This window comes from Galeopterus variegatus, unplaced genomic scaffold, assembly GCF_000696425.1.
Source record: "Galeopterus variegatus unplaced genomic scaffold, G_variegatus-3.0.2 Scaffold624, whole genome shotgun sequence".
Classification (NCBI taxonomy): domain Eukaryota; kingdom Metazoa; phylum Chordata; class Mammalia; order Dermoptera; family Cynocephalidae; genus Galeopterus; species Galeopterus variegatus.
In genome coordinates this window covers 389,594-408,922 of record NW_007726735.1, presented here as the reverse complement: position 1 = coordinate 408,922, position 19,329 = coordinate 389,594, and the positions used below count along the sequence as shown (strand labels likewise).

The window sequence follows — 19,329 nt, the reverse complement described above, 5'->3', positions numbered from 1 at the left end:
GACCACTGCTCTGAGGAGGCGTTTTCGCCTTTTCAGGAGAACTCTTCCAGACGTCAACTTACAGGGCTCCCAGCACCGTGCCTACGTGTAATAGGTCCTCAGTAAATACTTGTAGACTACAACGAGATGTGTTAGTGGATGTCGGAGATTTACATTTCCTAAGTATTGTACATTTATTTGAGTTTCCCCATGGATTCCTTCATTTATTCAACAAATAATTTATTGAATAACTACCACCTACTAAGATTTGTTGTAGGCTTGAAGAGCAGTGCAGTAAACAAAACAAACAGAAATCTATTCTCATGAAGCTTGTGTTTTACTAGGGGGAGAAGGACAACGAGCAAGTAAAATATATAGCACATTAGAAGGTGATAACTTCTATGGAGAAAAATTAAACAGAGAAGCCACTGTAAAAGAGACTTTTTTTCTCCTCTGAGATGGGAAACCATTTGAGGGTTCTGAACCGAAGATTGATTCAATTTGACTTCAGTTTTAACGAAGTCACTGTGTTGAGACTGAAGGGAGGCAAAGGCACCAGCAAGAAGATCAATTAGGAGGCTTCTGTAATGATCCTGATAGAGATGATAGTGTGTAGACAGGGGTGATGAGTACAGGAATCCTGGATATATTTTAAATGTAATGCTGACAGGATTTGCTGATGGATGAGGAATGAGAGAGAGGAGTAAAAGATGATGGCAAACTTTTATGAAATAGATGTATATATGTCACATTTAAAATCTTCGGTACACTACCCACTAAATAAATACACTACCCAGGGCCGGCCTGTGGCTCACCTGGGAGAATGTGGTGCTGACAACACCAAGTCAAGGGTTAAGATCCCCTTACCGATCATCTTTATAAAAAGTAAAATAATAATAAATAAATAAATACACCACCCACTCATAAATAGCTCACTATCCCATACAATTTTCTCTGTCCCAGAAATGTACTAGAAATCCTACTAAAAGAGATTGATTCCTCATGGCTCTAAATATAGGTCCTCCTGAGAGGAATAACACATTAAGAGTGAATTCCTTTCGTTCATTCATTCCACAAATACTTATTGAGCACTGAAACATAGAATGCAATAGTGAGTCTCATTGTAACGGTTACTGCTCTCATGGAACTTAACAGTCTAGTGGGAGAAACTAAACATTGTAAATTGTGAGCAGAGTTCTGCAGGAAAATAAAAGAGTACTATGAATGCTTGAACAGAGGAATCCTGATTCACTACGACGATGAGTCAGGGAAAATATCACTTGGAGAAGTGTCATTTAAGGCATTTTCCAACTGAAGGTGATGACACATTAGTAGATTGTGATTATAATACTTTTTAAAACAGAATAGAATAAAAAAATCAGAATGTATCACACATGGTAAGAGTAAGTTGTTTTAGGAAACTTGTTTCAGTGTGTGTGTGTGTGTGTGTGTGTGTGTGTGTGTGTGTGTGTGAAAATACCACTGTTTTAAGTTGGTACCTGATGGATCAGTGGGACTTTACAAGGTGAAGAGGTGAGGGGGAAAATGATTCAAGTTAAAGGAATAGCATGTGCAAAGATCCTGAGCTGGAAGGAAACATGATTCCACAGAAAACCTGAAAAAAACCCCATAGTGGTTGGAGCCATGATTTCAAGAAAAGGGCAGTGCCAGATGGGTCTGGAGAGGAAGAGAGGGACCAGATCATGCAGAACTTATGGGCGGCAATGGGAAGCCATTGAAGGGTTTTAAGGACAGACACGATCAGGTTTTCAATTTTAAAAGATCACTCTTTCATTTTAAAAAGATCACTTCCAATTTGTAGTCTGTTACGGTTGTTCATGCAAGAAACAACTAGGTCCAACATGGCATTGAGGGATACAGAAATGATGGTTTGGACTGGGGGAAATATTGATATCAAGATGAAGGAGGTGGCAAGAATGACTCCTGGATTTCTTGCTTGAGGAATGAAAGCCAGAACAGCATGAAAGCATATAAACACAGCCTTATCTTACCTATGTGAAGAATATTTACCTATGCCCCAAGCCTAAGGAATGGAAAAACAAACAAGGACACAAAAAAGAACAAAATTCTCCTTAATACCATGCTACTTCCTCCTAAGACTGCCCCTGCACCAGAAAATTTGGCTATTTTGGAGTATCTTTTTCAGATTACATAAAGATTCTGTTTTCTATGTTTGAATTTTTACATATAAGATTTTTGTTGTATTAGACATATTTGTACCACTCCTCTCAGGATGACTTTCTTGTGAACAAAATTACACTGGAAACTTACCATTCACCATTCATTCAGGATAAAGCAAAATTCTCCATAGGTGTTCACACTGTAAAGCTCATTTAAGCAGAAAGGATTTTGGTTTACTGAGAAGGGTAACATCTTGATAGCACTATGAAGCTGATTTCCAGGATTCGTACAGTTTTTCTAAATGTAATCTCAATTGTTCTTCTAAGTCCAGGTTCAATTAACTCTATTATCTGGCAGATCAGGGGAATGACGTGATCTAATTAAATGTTAATCAGAATAATGGAAAATAAATCTATTATGTAGAGATTACCAATTAAAAATCAGAATACCATGAAACATGCTAAAACCATGTTGGACATTAATGTACCTTAAGAGAGGCTTGAAGAGTGTATGTATCTTCAGTTTGGGTAGCCCAAAGAGTAAACTAATGACTTAATAGACCTGCACCCCATGATATTGGTTTTTTCATCTCTGGGAGTACTTGACTAAGCAAAAAGAGGGGATAAGCCACAGCTCTTATAATTTTTAAATTTTCTCTTAATGAAATGGCTAGAAATAACTGAAATATCACTCAACACTCACTTAAACTAATCTGAATGATTCCTTCCTATTTTAGGTGACTGCCTTTTTATGAGATTATACATGTACCATGGAGAGTTACAAAACTAATTCTGGAAGAATGGAAGAGTATGTTCAAATTCCAATTTATTTTGTATATATATTATTAAATTATGCCTTCTGTTAAATTTATATGTATTGTTTATCTATTGCCGTGTAACAAATTACCCCAAAACATAGTGACTTAAAAAACAAACATTTGTTATTTCATACTGTGTCTGTGGGTCAGGAGTTTGGGAACAGTTTAGCTGGATGATTTTGGCTTAGGGTCTTTCATAAGGTTGAAGTTGACCAGGGGCTGTAATCATCTGAAAACCTGATGGGGAGTAGAGGATCCACTTCCAAGATGGTACATTTACAGAACCGGCAAGTTGATTCTGCTTGCTGGCAAGGGGCCTTGGTTTGTCCCCCTTGTGGATATCTCCACAGGGCCGCTTAAGAGTCCTCATGAGAAGGCAGCTAGCTTCCCTCAGAGAGATTAAAAGTAAGGCAGAAGGTGCAATGTGTTTTATCATCTAGGGTTGAAGTCATACTCTGTCATTCCCACAATATCCTGTTGGTTGCATAGGTTAGTCCTATTCATTGTGGGGGAGACTACACAAGGGCATGAATACCAGAAAGTGAAAATCATTTGTGCCACCTTGGAGGCTGGCTAACACATTCTGCTTTTCGCTAATCATGAAACACTTTTGGTTAGCATCTAAAGATATTGCTAGGAAAATAAAGTTAATTTTGTTTCAAATTTAAATTGGTTAAGTATAGCCAAATATCATAGGTTACATATCTTTATTAAACAGTAAGTTGTTTGCCTTTGGTTGGTCAAAATGGAAGGTATTGAGCAGAATCACTACTTTTGTTTTTGTCTAAGTTCTATTATAGGACAATATGAACTTCACAGGAACCAATCTACATGCTGCTTGTGCTTTTGCATTTAAGTAGTATTTAAATATCGGTCACGGGTTTATTTTTTATTCTTTCCTTAGAAACAAGCTAGAAATCTTAAACATTTCTCCGAAAGGTTCTGAGGTGATGATGTCAGTGACAGGCGAACCACCTAGTGCTGTAGAAGAAACAGCTAAAGAAACAGATGTAGAAATCATCTCGGAAACCATAGAGCCACTCTCCCTTCTTGATGTGTTGAGGATCTCTGCAGTTCTTGAAGATACCGCAGACCAGCTCTCTATTCTAAACTATATCATGCCAGTTCAGTATGAAGGAAGACAAGGCACCAGCATGGTATATACACTCACTGTTATTTAATTTTGCTTTCTTTCCTTTTATTTCTCCATCATTTATAGTACCTATGCTGATAAATTTAACTTGGGAAATAGCACCTTTATCTCAGATAAAGGGCTACAATATTTATCTGAGATATGTACTCTCAATTGGTAGGGTGAAATAGCCATAGCTCAAGATACATTACCAGACAGAATATCCTTTTCCAACATATTGGCATTATTCAAAAAGGACTATAGATAAATTAAAAAAAATAAAAGGCCTATAGATAAGTCAATATAAATACAGTATGTATACTAAGAAGATCAAATTACTGAGTTGTCCCACGTATATATTTTTCAGCTGCTAAAAGCTAACGAAACACTAAGCAGAGGAAATTTGATTCCACCCTTTCACTGATATGACTTTGTTTTCATTGATGAATATGTTGTAACCCACCTTTCTGAATATCCAGCCATATAATTGTGTCAGCCATTGCATTTTCAATGATGTTTTGGACTCTGCAAATCACCACTGAATTATCAAAAACCTTAACCTGGTAGTGAGCAAAATCTTTAAGCTCTTGTAAATTTCAGTAACTTAGCTACAAAAGGGAAAAAATTTATAAATACAAATAGACATTCATTAAGTTTAGGAAAACTAAATTATATAATTTGTACAGAACATATTTCTGATTTTATTACAAATAATAATTGCTATATAACTGAGAGAGTAAATTGCTTTCCATGTCTAACAGAAGACCATATTTATTGAGAGAAGAAAATTAAATTTCCCTTTAATTGCCCATTACAACTTTAAAATTTCTTTTGTTGTCATTGGTGTTATTATATATATAACCTGGGTTCTTAAAGGTTTTATTAAAGTTTGAAAGTTTATATGAGATTTTAATTTGAACACTGGATTTGGAGTCTAGCTGTGTGCTATAAGCAATTCATTTCGCTTTCTTGGCTTTAGTTTTCTCACTTGTAAATTGTGATGGAGTTTTAACATATGATCTATAGGTCCCTTCCATTGCTAACGTTCTATGAGTTATGAGGTAGTTTAAAAATAACATAAAAGGGCTGGCCCATGGCTCACTCGGGAGAGTGCGGTGCTGATAACACCAAGGCCGTGGGTTTGGATCCTATACAGGGATGGCCGGTTAGCTCACTGGCTGAGCATGGTGCTGACAACACCAAGCCAAGGGTTAAGATCCCCTTACCCGTCATCTTTAAAAAATATAATTTAAAAAAAAATTTAAAAGTATTATAGGAATTTTATAATGTAAATTAATTTCCTTATCAACTTATGAAAAGCAAATAGATTAGAACACAGGAACTAAGTCTTTCGATAATCTAAATTAATTTCCTTATCAACTTATGAAAAGCAAATAGATTAGAACACAGGAACTAAGTCTTTCGATAATGTAAATTAATTTCCTTATCAACTTATGAAAAGCAAATAGATTAGAACACAGGAACTAAGTCTTTCAAGGCATATCAAATTAGTCTAATTCTTAAATTAAGCTAGCTAACAAACAGTACAGAAGAGACTAGTGTTTTCTTATTTATTGTTTCCTTTGGTAAGAATCAAAAATAAAATGGGAAGACATTCAGTTGATAAATGAAGTCTAATCAATGATTCTTACTGTCAGGCTGTAAGAAGAGTAATTTGCCATCATGGAGACTCAAGAAAGAATGAAAAACCTAAATTGATAAAGTGTTCAGCAGAGGTCACCACTCCAGTAAATAAAAGAATGAAACTTTTGCATTGTTTTATTACTTTTATTTTAATTGAAACATAATTGACTGTACATATCAGAGGGGTACAGCTCTGAATATCCATACTTGTGTGCAATACGTGATGCTCAAATCAGGACAATTAGTATATTCAATATTACACAATGTAATATTTTTTTGTGGCCCTTTACGATAGTGATCTTTAATCTACAAAATTTTCTGACTTAACAGAAGCTCTCTTTATGATTTTATGGTGGCGTAAGTAATAAAAGTTTGCATTCTTTTTTTTTTTTTTTCTTTTTGTGGCTAGCCAGTACAGGGATTGAACCCTGGACCTTGGTGTTATCAGCACTGTGCTCTAACCAGCTGAGTTAACCTGCCAGCTCTGAAGGCTTGCGTTCTTGTGTTGATTAATAACAGTTTTTTGTTTTTGTGGGTTGTTTTTTTTTTGGTGTCTAGCTGGTATGGGGATCCAAACTGATTAATAACAGTGTAAAAGCCCCTTTCTTAATATAAGTTAGTTCCACACCCTTAAAAAATTGTGAATCTCTTAATTTTTTGTTTTGTACTTCATATACTATGGTTATTCTAACTCTTGAAATTTAAAATGCCATTATGTTTTCATTCCCATAAGGCTGCACATTGTTTAGCCTTATAACAACCTTGGGGGAAAAGATTAGCATTATCCCTCTTTTATAGCCATTTTTACAGCTAAGGCCATCTCAGGATAGATTTTTGCTTATTAGAATTATGAAATGGAATGATGAAAAACATGTTAATGTAACAGGTTCTACCAGAAGTTGGAGTGATATGACGAAAGTTTGGAAAGAGCTTCCAAGCAGAGAATACTGTTTTTATTATCTTTTCCCTTAGGGTCTAATACCACCCTACCTTGTACATAGTGTGTTCTATATAAAATATTTTTCACGGCTGGTGGGTTAGCTCAGTTGCTTAGAAAACGGTGTTATAACACCAAGATCGGATCCCCATACCAGCCAGCTGCCAAAAATATATATATATAATCTAATATATATATTTAAAAATATATATTTTAATATATTTAATAATATATTTTTTATATAAAAATAAATATGCATAAATATATATACTTATATATAAAAATATATATACATACATACTTTTTTTTTATTCAGTGAATGGACTGGAACATTTAGCTGGTTTTTTAAAGTTCTCTTCTAAAAATTCACATTTATTTCTAGCAATCTGTAAATCAGGCTGTGACACATTCATTCCTTTTGCAGATGCCCAAGCATAAAGTTAGAGGAATAATGGTCAGAGAAATCAGAAAAATGGGACCTCCTAGGCTTTATATTTTCCCCTTCCCTCCCTAGATAAAATAACCATTTTACTAATGGGAAGAAGGAGGCACAGAGATATTAAATAGTTGCTTAAGGTTAGTATGTTTAGTAAGAGATGGAGCCTGTTAACAAAAGAGTACCACAAGATCCACTAGAGTGAAAAGGGAGCCTTTTTTCCCAGAAAAATAATAATCTGCAGATTGGGGAGCACAGACGTCAGCAGGACTGAAGATAAGCACTCTGCCTAGGAAGGGGAGGAGGCTGGTGTTTATGCTTCCGAGGATCAGATTTACATACACATTCAGTGAACCTAGAGAAATGCTGTATATTTATGGAGGAGGCTATACACATGCGCCGTGAGTGAACATGCCATAAGGGTGTGTTATTGCACAGGCTCCATAGATTAGCTGTGGCTGGTTTTGATGTGGCCTCTCTTGTTGGAGAAGCGGGAGAAGAATGTCCTTGAAGTATGTTTTCTAATTGAAGCCATAATGGACCCTCAAGAATGAGAAGGGGTTGATGGCTGGTGTCAGGTGGACTTGTTGAAGGTCAATGCAGAATTCCTAGCTATAGCTGATTTGGCCTTATCTTCTCAGAGTTGCTTTTGTTTAGTTTCAGAAAAGAAAACTTCATAACAGTTAGTAAGATACATATTTGCAGGCTGAGAATTACATGTCTGCCCTTTCCCTCCTGCTGCAGCCATTTGGTTTTAACAATCTCAATGTCTCTTTTTACCACAGTAAGTCCATTTTGTCTGTCCTTTGCGGTACATTTTAACAAGCTGGAATTCAAACATGGAAGTCTGGCTTCAGAGTCCATATAGTATAGTGTAATTACTATATTATATGGTCTCTCAATAGCTCAAGCTTTTAGCCACAGATTAAATAGGAATCATTAATTAAAAGACATGCCCTTCCTATGGTCCCTTAATATTCAAGTTTGGGTCTGAAAAATAAATTATTTTGGCTTTTCCCTATGTGACCCTCAAAATCAATACCACACCACTAAATCTACTATCAACCTCTTCTTTTTAGTATGATCCTTCTTTCATTCTTTATATTTCAAATTCATGTGTTCAGTGATTTTTTTTTTTTTTTCTTTTTGGCAGCTGGTTGGATCTGAACCCTTGACCTTGGTGTTATAACACCACATTCTAACCAACAGAGCTAACCAGCCAGACCCAATGAACATTTGAGTCTCTACCCTAGGCATTATTCTAAGCAATGGGACTATAAAGATGGCCACATGTACTTAATATTCAGTCTTATTCCAAAAAGAATTTGAGACTAGCCATAAGAAAAAAAAAAAAAAAAAATTGAGGGGGCTGGCCATTTATCTCAGTTGGTTAGAACACCAAGGTTGAAGGGTCCTGGTACTGGCCAGCCACCAAAAAAAAAAAAAAAGAAAGAAAAAAAGAAAAAAAAAAAAAAAAATTGAGGGGGCGGGCCATTTATCTCAGTTGGTTAGAACACCAAGGTTGAAGGGTCCTGGTACTGGCCAGCCACCAAAAAAAAAAAAAAAGAAAGAAAAAAAGAAAAAAAAAAAAAAAAATTGAGGGGGCGGGCCATTTATCTCAGTTGGTTAGAACACCAAGGTTGAAGGGTCCTGGTACTGGCCAGCCACCAAAAAAAAAAAAAAAAAAAGAAAGAAAGAAAGAAAGAAAAAAAAATTGAAGTGGACCAAGATCTTCTAAGACAGTGTCCCTTCCCTCATACAACCTATAACCTGTTGGAGATATTTCACAAATAATTACAATATTGTAAATATCTGTTAACAGAGATATTTCACAAAGAACTTTACCTCTGATCAGAGTCTTAAAATTTACCAGGTGGTAAGTTGGGGAATGACAGAGAAAGGGAATGTTGTATGAGTGCAAGAAGACACAAAACAGCAGGACATGTGGTTCGGTGTGGCTGAAGAAAAAGGCACATTTTCTTGGAGTATAGAGTACAAGTGGGAGAAGATGAGGTTAAAAAATGTAGACAGAGGCCCTCTTTTTTATAATATTGTCTCTTTACATCTTAACATAATTTATTTTTTTAAAAAAAGAAAAGAAAAGAAATAAATTTACAAGGAAAAAGCCTGGACAAACTACCGATGGTCTCAACAGCTTTGAAAATGACTAGTCCATTCTTACCTAATGAAGGACCCAAGTTGCCAGAAATCAGTCAAGGAGGCCAATTTGCCATGGAATTTAACAAAATGCAGGATCTTGTCTTCAAAAAACCTACAAGGCAGACCATAATGACTATGGAGACACTGAAGAAAATTCAGATTGATAGGTAAGGAAGGAGAGCATATTTTGTAATGAAATAATGTATTTATACATAGATGATAGAATGGGTGCAAGGGTGGCTGACTGCTCCCTTCTCTTATGGGTTAGTCATTTCTGTATATTCAAGCGACTCCTGATAACAGGATTAGCTAAAGACTGCCTAGAGGCAATGTGGTAGGATTGAAAGCATGGTGGGTATATGATCTTGGACAAGTTTATTGAGCCTTTGTTTTCAATTTTCCTGTGGTTGTGGTTGTGGGGTTTTTTGTTTGTTTTGTTTTTTCGGTTTTCTTTGGCAGCTGGCCTGTACCAGGATCTGAATCCCTGACCTTGGTGTTATAACACTGTACTCTAATCAACTCAGCTAACTGGCCAGCCCTTGTTTCCAGTTTTTAAAAATGAGGATAATGATAGCAACCTTTCAACATTAGTATAAGGATTAGAAATAAGGCTTTAGCCTAGTGCCTGGCACAATTGGCAGCTACTATGATAACTTATCCATTAATAAGAGACAGCCTCTATCAAAGTAGCCAAAATCTTTTTTTTTTTTTTTTAAAGATGACCGGTAACAGAAATCTTAACCCTTGACTTGGTGTTGTCAGCACCACGCCCACCCAGTGAGCGAACCGGCCATCCCTATATGGAATCCGAACCCGTGGCCTTGGTGTTATCAGCACCACACTCTCCTGAGTGAGCCACGGGCCGGCCCAATTAAGGTTTTTTTTAAAAGATGACCAGTAAGGGGACCTTAACCGTTGGCTTGGTGTTGTCGCTCTCCCAAGTGAGCTAACTGGCCCAATCCCTTATATGGAATCCGAACCCGTGGCCTTGGTGTTATCAGCACCACACTCTCCTGAGTGAGCCATGGGTCGGCCTCCAAAGTAGCCAAATTCTAAACTGTGTTTTAGTTCTGAGGGTTTCTTAAAGGCAGACTCAATTTTCATCATCTCATTATTTAGTTTTTCTGTTGTCAGATGGCTCTCTAACAGGACTGTTAAGTTTAAAAGAGGGTGTAACATTATGGTAAGGACTTTTGGTAAATGATAGTTTACAGCAATTACCCAGGGCCACTAGCTGAATCCAAGCTGAATTCTGTTTTTGAAAAGTGTATTGTAATATGGCATTTTCCATTTGTTCATACATTGTCTATGGCTGCTTTCATGCTACAATGGCAGAGGTGAGTAGTTGCAAAAGAGAATTTATGGCCTGCAAAGCCAAAAAAATTTACTAATTAGTCCCTTTAGAGAAAAAAGTTTGTTGACCCCTATATTAGATCCTAACCAAAGGTAATATCTTTTGTCAAAATCAATCTGGCTCAGATTTGCACACATGATTGCCTGATCTACTTAATGTCCTTTTCATTCTCAGTGTGATGACATATCTTTTCCTGAGAAGGCCAAGATACCAATCTCAGATTATTTTTAGGGCATTAGTCCTGGGTTATATTCCGTATCAAACTCGTCTTGAAACCCAGGGGGATGTGTAATCTTGAAATGTATATTTCCATCAGTTATACAGAACCAAAGTGGAAATCAAAATATCAAAGGCATAAAAACTACAACAGCTTATGAATTTAAAATTGGAATTTGTAGCAAGTTTGTGTATGCTTTCCTTGCTCTAATCATCTTTATGCATTATAATCTTGTTGAATTGAAATAAGAATTTTTAGTTATTTTATCTTAACATACTACTGTCTTAATTGGCTTTTATTTGCAATTCTGGAGTCAGACAATACCTCATTCTGTAAAGTAGTGTGAGTGTTCGGATGAGCTGAGTAGAGGAGGTTGGCTTTATAGGCAGAAAAAGACTGAAGAAAGCAGACACAGAGAACAAAAAGCAGAGTGGTCATTTCAAAGTTAATTTCCTTGTAAAGGTTAAAGCAGAGGGGACTTTCTTATTCCTTCTGGCAAAGTGGTCTGTTTGGTGATTTGGCAGTTATCTCTCTCTCCTGATTTCTTGGAAGATCAGGTAAACAACTTAGTTTTGGCTTCTTGGCTTGGAACTTTAGTGTGAGTTTGGTTTGTTGGGCCTAGTGCAGGGGCTCAATCTAAACCAATGGCCTTTTATAAATTTTATTTAATACTATGCAAGAGAAAAATTATTGTTGCTCAAATTCTTATTTTTCAGTTTCTTGACTCCAGTATAGTCAACTATTTTTCTTAATATGGTTATTGAATCTTTTTGTGAACTATTGTTAATAAACTGTTATGTAAAATAATAAGAGGAATTCTTGCTAACTCTGTATCAAAACATTAAATGGCAGTTTTAAAAACTCTCCACTTAGGAAAATATGATAAAGAGTAATTGGACTAGGAGTCAGGAAACCTGGGTTATATCGTTCCAGCTCTTTCTCGAACAAGTTACGTGTCACTGGGCAAGTCACTTAACCTTCCTAAGCCTGGGTTCACTCATCTCTAAAATGTGAGGGTTTGATTAGCTCTTTCTTTTTTCTTTTTCTTTTTTTAAAATTTTAAATGATTTAAGTTCATGGGCTGGCCAGTTAGCTCAGTTAGAGTTTACAGTTGATAACACCAAGGTCAAGGGTTTGGGTCCCTGTACTGGCCAGTGGCCTAAATAAATAAATAAATGATTTAACTTCAAAATTATGAAATATTTTTAAAATGCAGAAAAGTATAAAGAAAAAATAATAAATATTTATGTATGTAACCACCAAATTTTAGCATTTTACCATGGTTGCTTTAGAGGTTTTACTTATTTATTTATTTATTTATTTTTTAATTTTTAATTTTTTTTTTTGACCGGTAAGTGGATCAAAACCCTTGGCATGGTGCGGTCTGCACCACGCTCAGCCAGTGAGCGCACTGGCCATCCCTATATAGGATCCAAACCCGTGGCCTCGGCACTACCAGCGCCACACTCTCCCGAGTGAGCCACGGGGCCGGCCCAAGGATTTTTTTTTTTTTTTAAAGAAATGAAATATTTCAGATATAATTGAAGGCTCTAATCCCAATCTCCTCACTCTTTCCCCAAAGATAAACACACTTCTGAATTTGGTGTTTATTATTCTCTTTCATGTTATGATAGTTTTATTATGTATTTATGTGTTTTATTTAAATGATACAAGTAGTTTTACATTTTTTTTTATAATAAAGAAAACGAAATTTATTGCTTGCAGTTTCTGAGGGTGGGAAGTCCAAAGTCCAGGGCACACCTCTGGTGAGGGCCTTGGTGGTGGCAACAGAGAGGGCAGGTTATCACATTGTGAAAAGGGTGGAGCAGAGAGAGCAAGAGAGAGAGAGAGCAGAGCAGTTTTACATGTTTTAAAACGTTATATACATAGTTTCATACTGTACATTCAATATTTGTTGCTGGTTTTTGGTATGCAAACTTTTTCAGGTTAAGAAAGTTCTCTTTTATTTCTAGTTTGCTAAGAGTTTTTTTGTTGTTTTTGTTGTTTTCAAATGATGAGTGAATGTTGAATTTTGCCAAATGCCTTTCCTGTATTGTGATGATCATGTGATTTGTCTCTTTTAGCCTTCATTAATGTGGTGAATTCTATTCATAGATTTTTTTTTTAATGCTAAACTATTTTAATGCTAGGTATTCCTAGGATAATAATAACATAGTTATGATGTTCCTTCTGGGTCGTAACTTATGTGATTTATGTAGCCCTTTGTGAATGTAGGGAAATATATCTTATTAACTCATCTTTTTTATTTCTCCTTACAGGCAATTTCTCAGTGATGTGATTGCAAATACTATGCAGGAGTTGCAAGATTCAGGCACTTTCACCAATCTCCTGCAAGCTTTGAGCAAAGAGAGGGAAAATAAAAAGCATTTCTATGATGTCATTGCCAGGTCAGAGTAATGTTAGGTTTATTTGCTTAGCTGTGTTTTACAATGCTATAAAACTCTTACTGGAAGTCTTTGATTTCTAAAGCAAACCAAACATGTGATTTTCAGGGAAGATAAATAGAAGTCAGAAATTTTGGTTCTATTTCTAGCTCTACTAGGATAATAACTCAGGTTTCTGGGCCTTAGTTATCTGTATCTATAATATACCAAGAATATTCATTCTCCTATAGTAATCTTTCTTAAGACTGAGTTGTCTGAAAATCCTTGAACAGTAACAAGTACATGCCAAGGGAAGTTTTCTTTCCTAGAACCTTTCAACTTATTTCAAAGATGTTCATGCTTTAAGAATATTCAACACAGGTTGAGGGGAAGGGGAAAAAAAGAGAATATTCAACACAATCAAAATGCTTTGGGACCAAAATAAGATTCACTTTATATGAACGCATATATACGCAGAATGAAAAAGTGTTTATCTTGTCTACATAGGTGGAATTGTTTTTCCTTGAGATTTTTTTCTCTTCTTTCCTTCCTTGGTATTGGTAATAACTTCTGTACTAGAGTTATTATGAACATTAATTAATACGTGTAAAGCACTTAAGATAGCTCCTGGCACATAGTAAGTACCTAATAACAATGATAGCCACTACGATAGACCGTTATAGCCACTATTATAGCCTCTATTATAGGAAGCAAGAAAATAAGCACTTGCATACATTGCTGGTGGGAGAATGAATTGGTACAACTTTCTGAAAAGTGATTTATTTATCTGTGGAAATAAAAATACATACCCCTAATTTCAATTTTAATCTTATAATATTTTCTAAAAATCTAAAGTTTCTTTAACCATTCTCTGAGTTTAAATATTTAGGTTGTTTTCAGATGCTTCTGTGTACATTTTTGTACATAAGTATACATAAGCAAATGTCTGAATCTGTTATTATCCCATTAGGTTGAATTACTAGATGTAGAATTACAGACTCAAAGATAGTCTATAGTTTAATTGATGATATTACAAAGCTGTTAAAAGTATTGTTCACAAAGTTTAATAATGTGGAAAAAATGTTTATGCCATGATTTGCATAGAAAAAGAAAGGTTGGAAATAATACAGTATTATTACATTTATGTAATAAAATAAAGAAAAGTATCTATGGAAAAAGAACTAGAAGGAAATACACCAATGAGTTAATATAGGGCTTTTTAAACTATAAAAACAATTTTATTAATTAAGACATGAGATGTATCATACATTGTGAATAAAACAGTAGAAAAATATGATGCCAACAGTTAAATGTGAATCCTATTCAAGAACATGCTGTTCTGGGGCCGGCCCGGTGGCGCACTGCTACAGTGTGCCACTTGGGAGTGCGGTGGCGCTCCCGCCCAGGGTTCGGATCCCACATACAGACCGGCCGCTCACTAGCTGAGCGAGTTGCGGGAGCAACACCGAGGGTTGCGATCCCATTGCCGGTCCCGGTCCGGTCCGGGCACGACACTGAGGGTTGCGATCCGTTGCCGGTCATGAAAAAAGACAAAAAGGAAAAAAAAAAAAAAAAAAAGAACATGCTGTTCTAGTTCTTTTGATTAAGCTCTCCGCGGTAACTTATCCCTTCAATTTCAAGTATAAGATGAATGTTTCACCACTCTTTAGTAAACAACAGCTATTGTCCTTCAATGGAGAAGGAAGCCACCATTTCCCCAGGATTCTTTCTACCACATTTTCAGTCTCTAATAACATATAACTTATATCCCATAAAGATCCCAGTCTCCTAAGGTTTAGTCCTGCTGTATTTCATGGTGAGTTGATAGAGCTTCTCTTTCCTATTACTCAAAGTGCCCTTCTCTGAACACAGTAAAATTATGACTGACGTCAAAGTTTTACATTATTCTCTGCCCCAACTCCATGCTCTTTAATTCAGACATTATTTACTTTTACAAGGCACAGGCCTTTTCTTCAAGGAACTTAGATAAAAATGACCTTCACCTAATAAAGTAGGCCCTTTCATCCTATTTATGTAATAAAACTAACAAAAATATGTATAGAAAAAGAACTAGAAGGAAATACACCAATGTGTTAATATAGGGGTTTTTTAAAGTCTTTTCGCTTTTCAGTATTTTCTACATTTTTGCTTTATCAAGGGAGAAAATAAACCTATTTAAAAATATATAAACAAATTATACATATTATAATGCCATGGTCAAGGGTTTGGATCACAGTTCTGGCCAGCTGCAAACACAAATTTAAAAAGGTTATGTGTGAGGGCCGGCCCATGGCTCACTTGGGAGAATTTGGTGCTGATAACACCAAGGCCTCGGGTTCGGATCCTATATAGGGATGGCCGGTTAGCTCACTTGGGAGAGCGTGGTGCTGACAACACCAAGTCAAGGGTTAAGATCCCCTTACCGGTCATCTTAAAAAAAAAAAAAAAAAAGTTTATTTGTGGTGGCTGGCCAGTAAGGGGATCTGAACCCTTGACCATGGTGTTATTAACACCACTCTCTAACCAGCTGAGCTAACCAGCCAGCCAGCCAGCATTGGCTACCTTATAGGAGTGAAATTGGAAGAGAAAAGGGAGGTAGCAGATTATTCTCTTTTTTCTTGTACATTTCTATTCTGTTTTGAAATTTTACAATATGCATTTATTATTTTAATTTCAAAAAATTTATTTAAATAAAAATAAAAAAGAAATGTCTGTACCATTACATAGGAGGAAAAAAATAGTCAAACACTCAATGTGGACAGTTTGCCAGCGATTGACTTTATGTATATGATTATTCATTTATAATTTCTTCTTTTAATTTTTCTTCCAATTACATAGGCATCAATTGTGATTTATTTAAATTGGAAAATTATATCTAAAATTATATCTAGAAAAATATATCTAGATAAATCAATGACAAATTGTTTAGTATTTTAGGTATTGTGTGATTGGTACTTTTAAAGTCACATAGAGTTTAGTGATGGGTATAAGATAGAGAAGATTTTCTTTTTTTTTTTTTTTTTTCCCTTTTTTGTCTTTTTTACTGACCGGTAATGGGATCGCAACCCTCGGTGTCGCGCCCGCACCGGGGACCGGCAACGGGATCGCAACCCTCGGTGTCTTGCCCGCACCGCGCTCAGCCAGTGAGCGGCAACCAATCTCCACATGGGATCCCAACCCTCGAGCGCCGCTGCGCTCCCAAGCGGCACACTTTCCAGTGCACCACCGGACAGGCCCGAAAGGGTTATTTTTTTAATGTTATCCATGGTAAGCCAGGAAGATAACAGGAATAGGGGTGCATGGGACCTGTAGGAAAGCCATACTTAGGGTGCAGTGGACTGGGAAATGCAGAGGCAGAAACAGTGAGGGGGTAAGTGACACATTCACAATAGCACAACATGTTAGATTTACTGATAACAGCAGATATGATTTTCCCTAAGAATGTGGATAGGACTCTCCCAGAGTCCTATGAATTGTTTCCTAGCTACTGAACACTGTTACTTCTGCCTTCGGTGTGATATGTATGTAATTTCAACTTTTCAGATGGCATTATGCAATGACTCCGCTCAGCCAGTGAGTGGGAACCGGTCTCCACATGGGATCCGAACCCTCGGCGGGAGCGCAGCCACGCTCCCAAGCGGCGCACTTTCCAGTGCACCACCAGGCTGGCCCTAAGATAGAGAAGATTTTCTATTCAGTTTTTTTTATAAGGGCTTTATTGAGATATTATTTTTAAAATTTTTTTGTTTTTTTAACTTTTTTATTTACCTGTTTTCTTAGTCTTATTGAGATATTATTAACATACTGTTAAAGAAAAAATTATTCTGACACTTTTTAAAATGGTAAGGAAGACTTTATTCAAGACTCTTATGATAAGTGTCAAGACTATTGCAATAGGGAGAGAGATTTGGCTTAACTCTAAATACAGCAAAGACAGCTGGGGATTTATAGCCATCCGGCAGAGTGAGGGGGTCATTGGATGGAAAATTACTAAGAGGAGAGAAATATCAAGGGTAGGAGGATTCTTGCTAAACTACTTAACAGGATTCTTGCTAAACTTCTGAACAGAATTCTTGCTAAAGGCTAAGGATTTAGACATCGAGAGTTGGGGGTAGGGAATTTGATCAGATATATAGGATAATAAAATATCAAGGGGGGGATTCTCTCTAAATTGACTTAGCATTTTAAAAAATTAAGTAAACAAATAAACTGGTTTAGGATTCTTTCTAAAACTGGGCAATCTAGGCTTGGCAAGGATCCAGGGGAAGGAGACCAAGGTCAAGGCCTAGTGGCAAAAAGGGCTCAGAGGAGTCACAGAGAGAGACTTTGTCAGCACCTTGAAATTTATCCTTTTAAATTGTCCAATTCAGTGGTTTTGGGTATATTCATCGAGTTGTGCAGTCATCACCACTATCTAATTCCGGAACATTTTCACCATCCCCCAAAAGAAGCCCTGTACTCATTAGCAGTCTCTCCCCCACCTCTGTCCCTGTGGCCGTCCTCTCTCTTTTTTTGGCAGCTGTCAGGTACCGATATCTGAACCCTGACCTTGCTGTTATCAACATTGCACGCTAACCAACTGAGGAGCTAACCTGCCAGCCTCCTCCAGCCTCTGTTTAGTTTTAAGTGAAACTTCTCTTGATGGTAATTGAATTCACTATACAATAAAATTTTACAAAACAATAAGAAAAACACCAATATGTAAATAGAACAATGGATAAAAGATAGGTGTAATGGGTGATTCTTGGGGAAAGCCCACATGGAGCCTGCCATGAAATGATTTTTCCTTCTTCCAGGAGCAGAGGGTGCTTAAAACACACTTAAAGTATTCATTCTACCTGTGAGATGTGTGCATATCTGTCCCTCAGGAAGAATTAATAACATGCAAAAATCCTCAGCTTAAATCCCCTTTGGTCAAGAATCCTTCTTACTTACTCTTTTAATATGTATCTCTCTTCAGTATTATCCAGGAGAGATAGATCACTGTGTTTCTCAAAACAAAAATGAGTCAGGTGGGAATTTGCCAGGGATTAAAGCCTTTTGAGATTTTTGTCAAAGGGCCAAGAATCGTGTGGTATAAATTTCATTTCAGCCTTTACTTCAGAAAGGTGAGCCAAAGGAGACAGAACAGCCCCTTTGCTTGCAAAAGCTGTAGCCTCAAAGCTCCTCACAGGAACTCAGCTGCAAACCTTACAGGTCACATCTGTCATTGGTCCCTAATAATATGAAAGCCACACCAGGATTTTTCCCATTCCATGGTAGACAGCTGAACATAACCTAGACACAGTTGAGTAATATTTATGGGAGGCCATTGTTTTGGATTGAGCTCTTGCACTACATCCTAACAGACCGGACCAAACCAGAATGGAGCACTCCTGCTAGGTGTTAATAAATAAAACTGAACTTTAAAACTGGCCAGTTTTCCAAAAAACAGGAAATTCACAGCAATCAATCAGAAGGGGCCCAGTGAACCTGAGCTGGCATGATAAAGTCCCCACTGCTTTAACACTATAATGAGAGTAACTTTGAAATGACCAATCAGCATTTGCTGAAAATGTCATTTTCTATCCTTATACTTTATTAGTAGTTTGACTGGGGATCAGGTTTTTAGATTGAAAATCATCTTCCCTCGTAAATTTAAAGGCAATACTCCACTGACTTCTAGTTTCCAGTATTGCCACTGTGGAGTCTGATACCATTCTAATTCCTGTTTCTTTACATGTGACCTGTTTATTTCCTCTTTGGAATCTTTTAGGATCTTCTCTTTATCTCTAGTTTCAGAAATTTATGATAATATGCTTTGGGGTAGGTCTTTTTCTGTTCATAGTTCTTGGTGATCCGTGAGTCTTTGCAGTCTAGAGACTCATGTCCCTAAATTGAGAGATTTTCCTGTATTAGTTCTTTGATAATTTCATCTCTTGGGGGCTGGCCAGTTAGTACAGTTGGTTAGAGCACAACGTTAAAACACCAAGGTTAAGGGTTTGGATCTCCTTACCAGCCAGCTACCACCACTACAAAAAAAAAAAAAAAAAAAAAATCCCTTGATTTCTGTTACTCTTTCCAGATGTTGAAACTATAGTGATTGATCTTGCATTTTTCTTATCCTTTCTTGCTCATTTACTATCTG

At 36.5% G+C, this 19,329-nt stretch overlaps 1 protein-coding gene and 1 non-coding gene across 2 annotated transcripts in view; one reads left to right on the top strand and one right to left on the bottom strand.

Annotated features, from left to right (window-relative positions):
• IQCG (IQ motif containing G) overlaps positions 1–19,329 on the top strand; it is a 50,990-nt gene that overhangs the window by 282 nt on the left and 31,379 nt on the right. The window contains exons 2-5 of the mRNA XM_008570708.1: positions 2,858–2,928; positions 3,843–4,095; positions 9,182–9,414; positions 13,098–13,226. Of these exons, the coding sequence (XP_008568930.1) occupies positions 2,891–2,928; positions 3,843–4,095; positions 9,182–9,414; positions 13,098–13,226 (653 nt within the window). The 5' untranslated portion in view covers positions 2,858–2,890. The remainder of the gene's footprint in view (positions 1–2,857; positions 2,929–3,842; positions 4,096–9,181; positions 9,415–13,097; positions 13,227–19,329) is intronic.
• Positions 15,670–15,744, bottom strand: TRNAI-AAU. The gene has a single exon. It is a non-coding gene; the product is annotated as a tRNA-Ile (tRNA).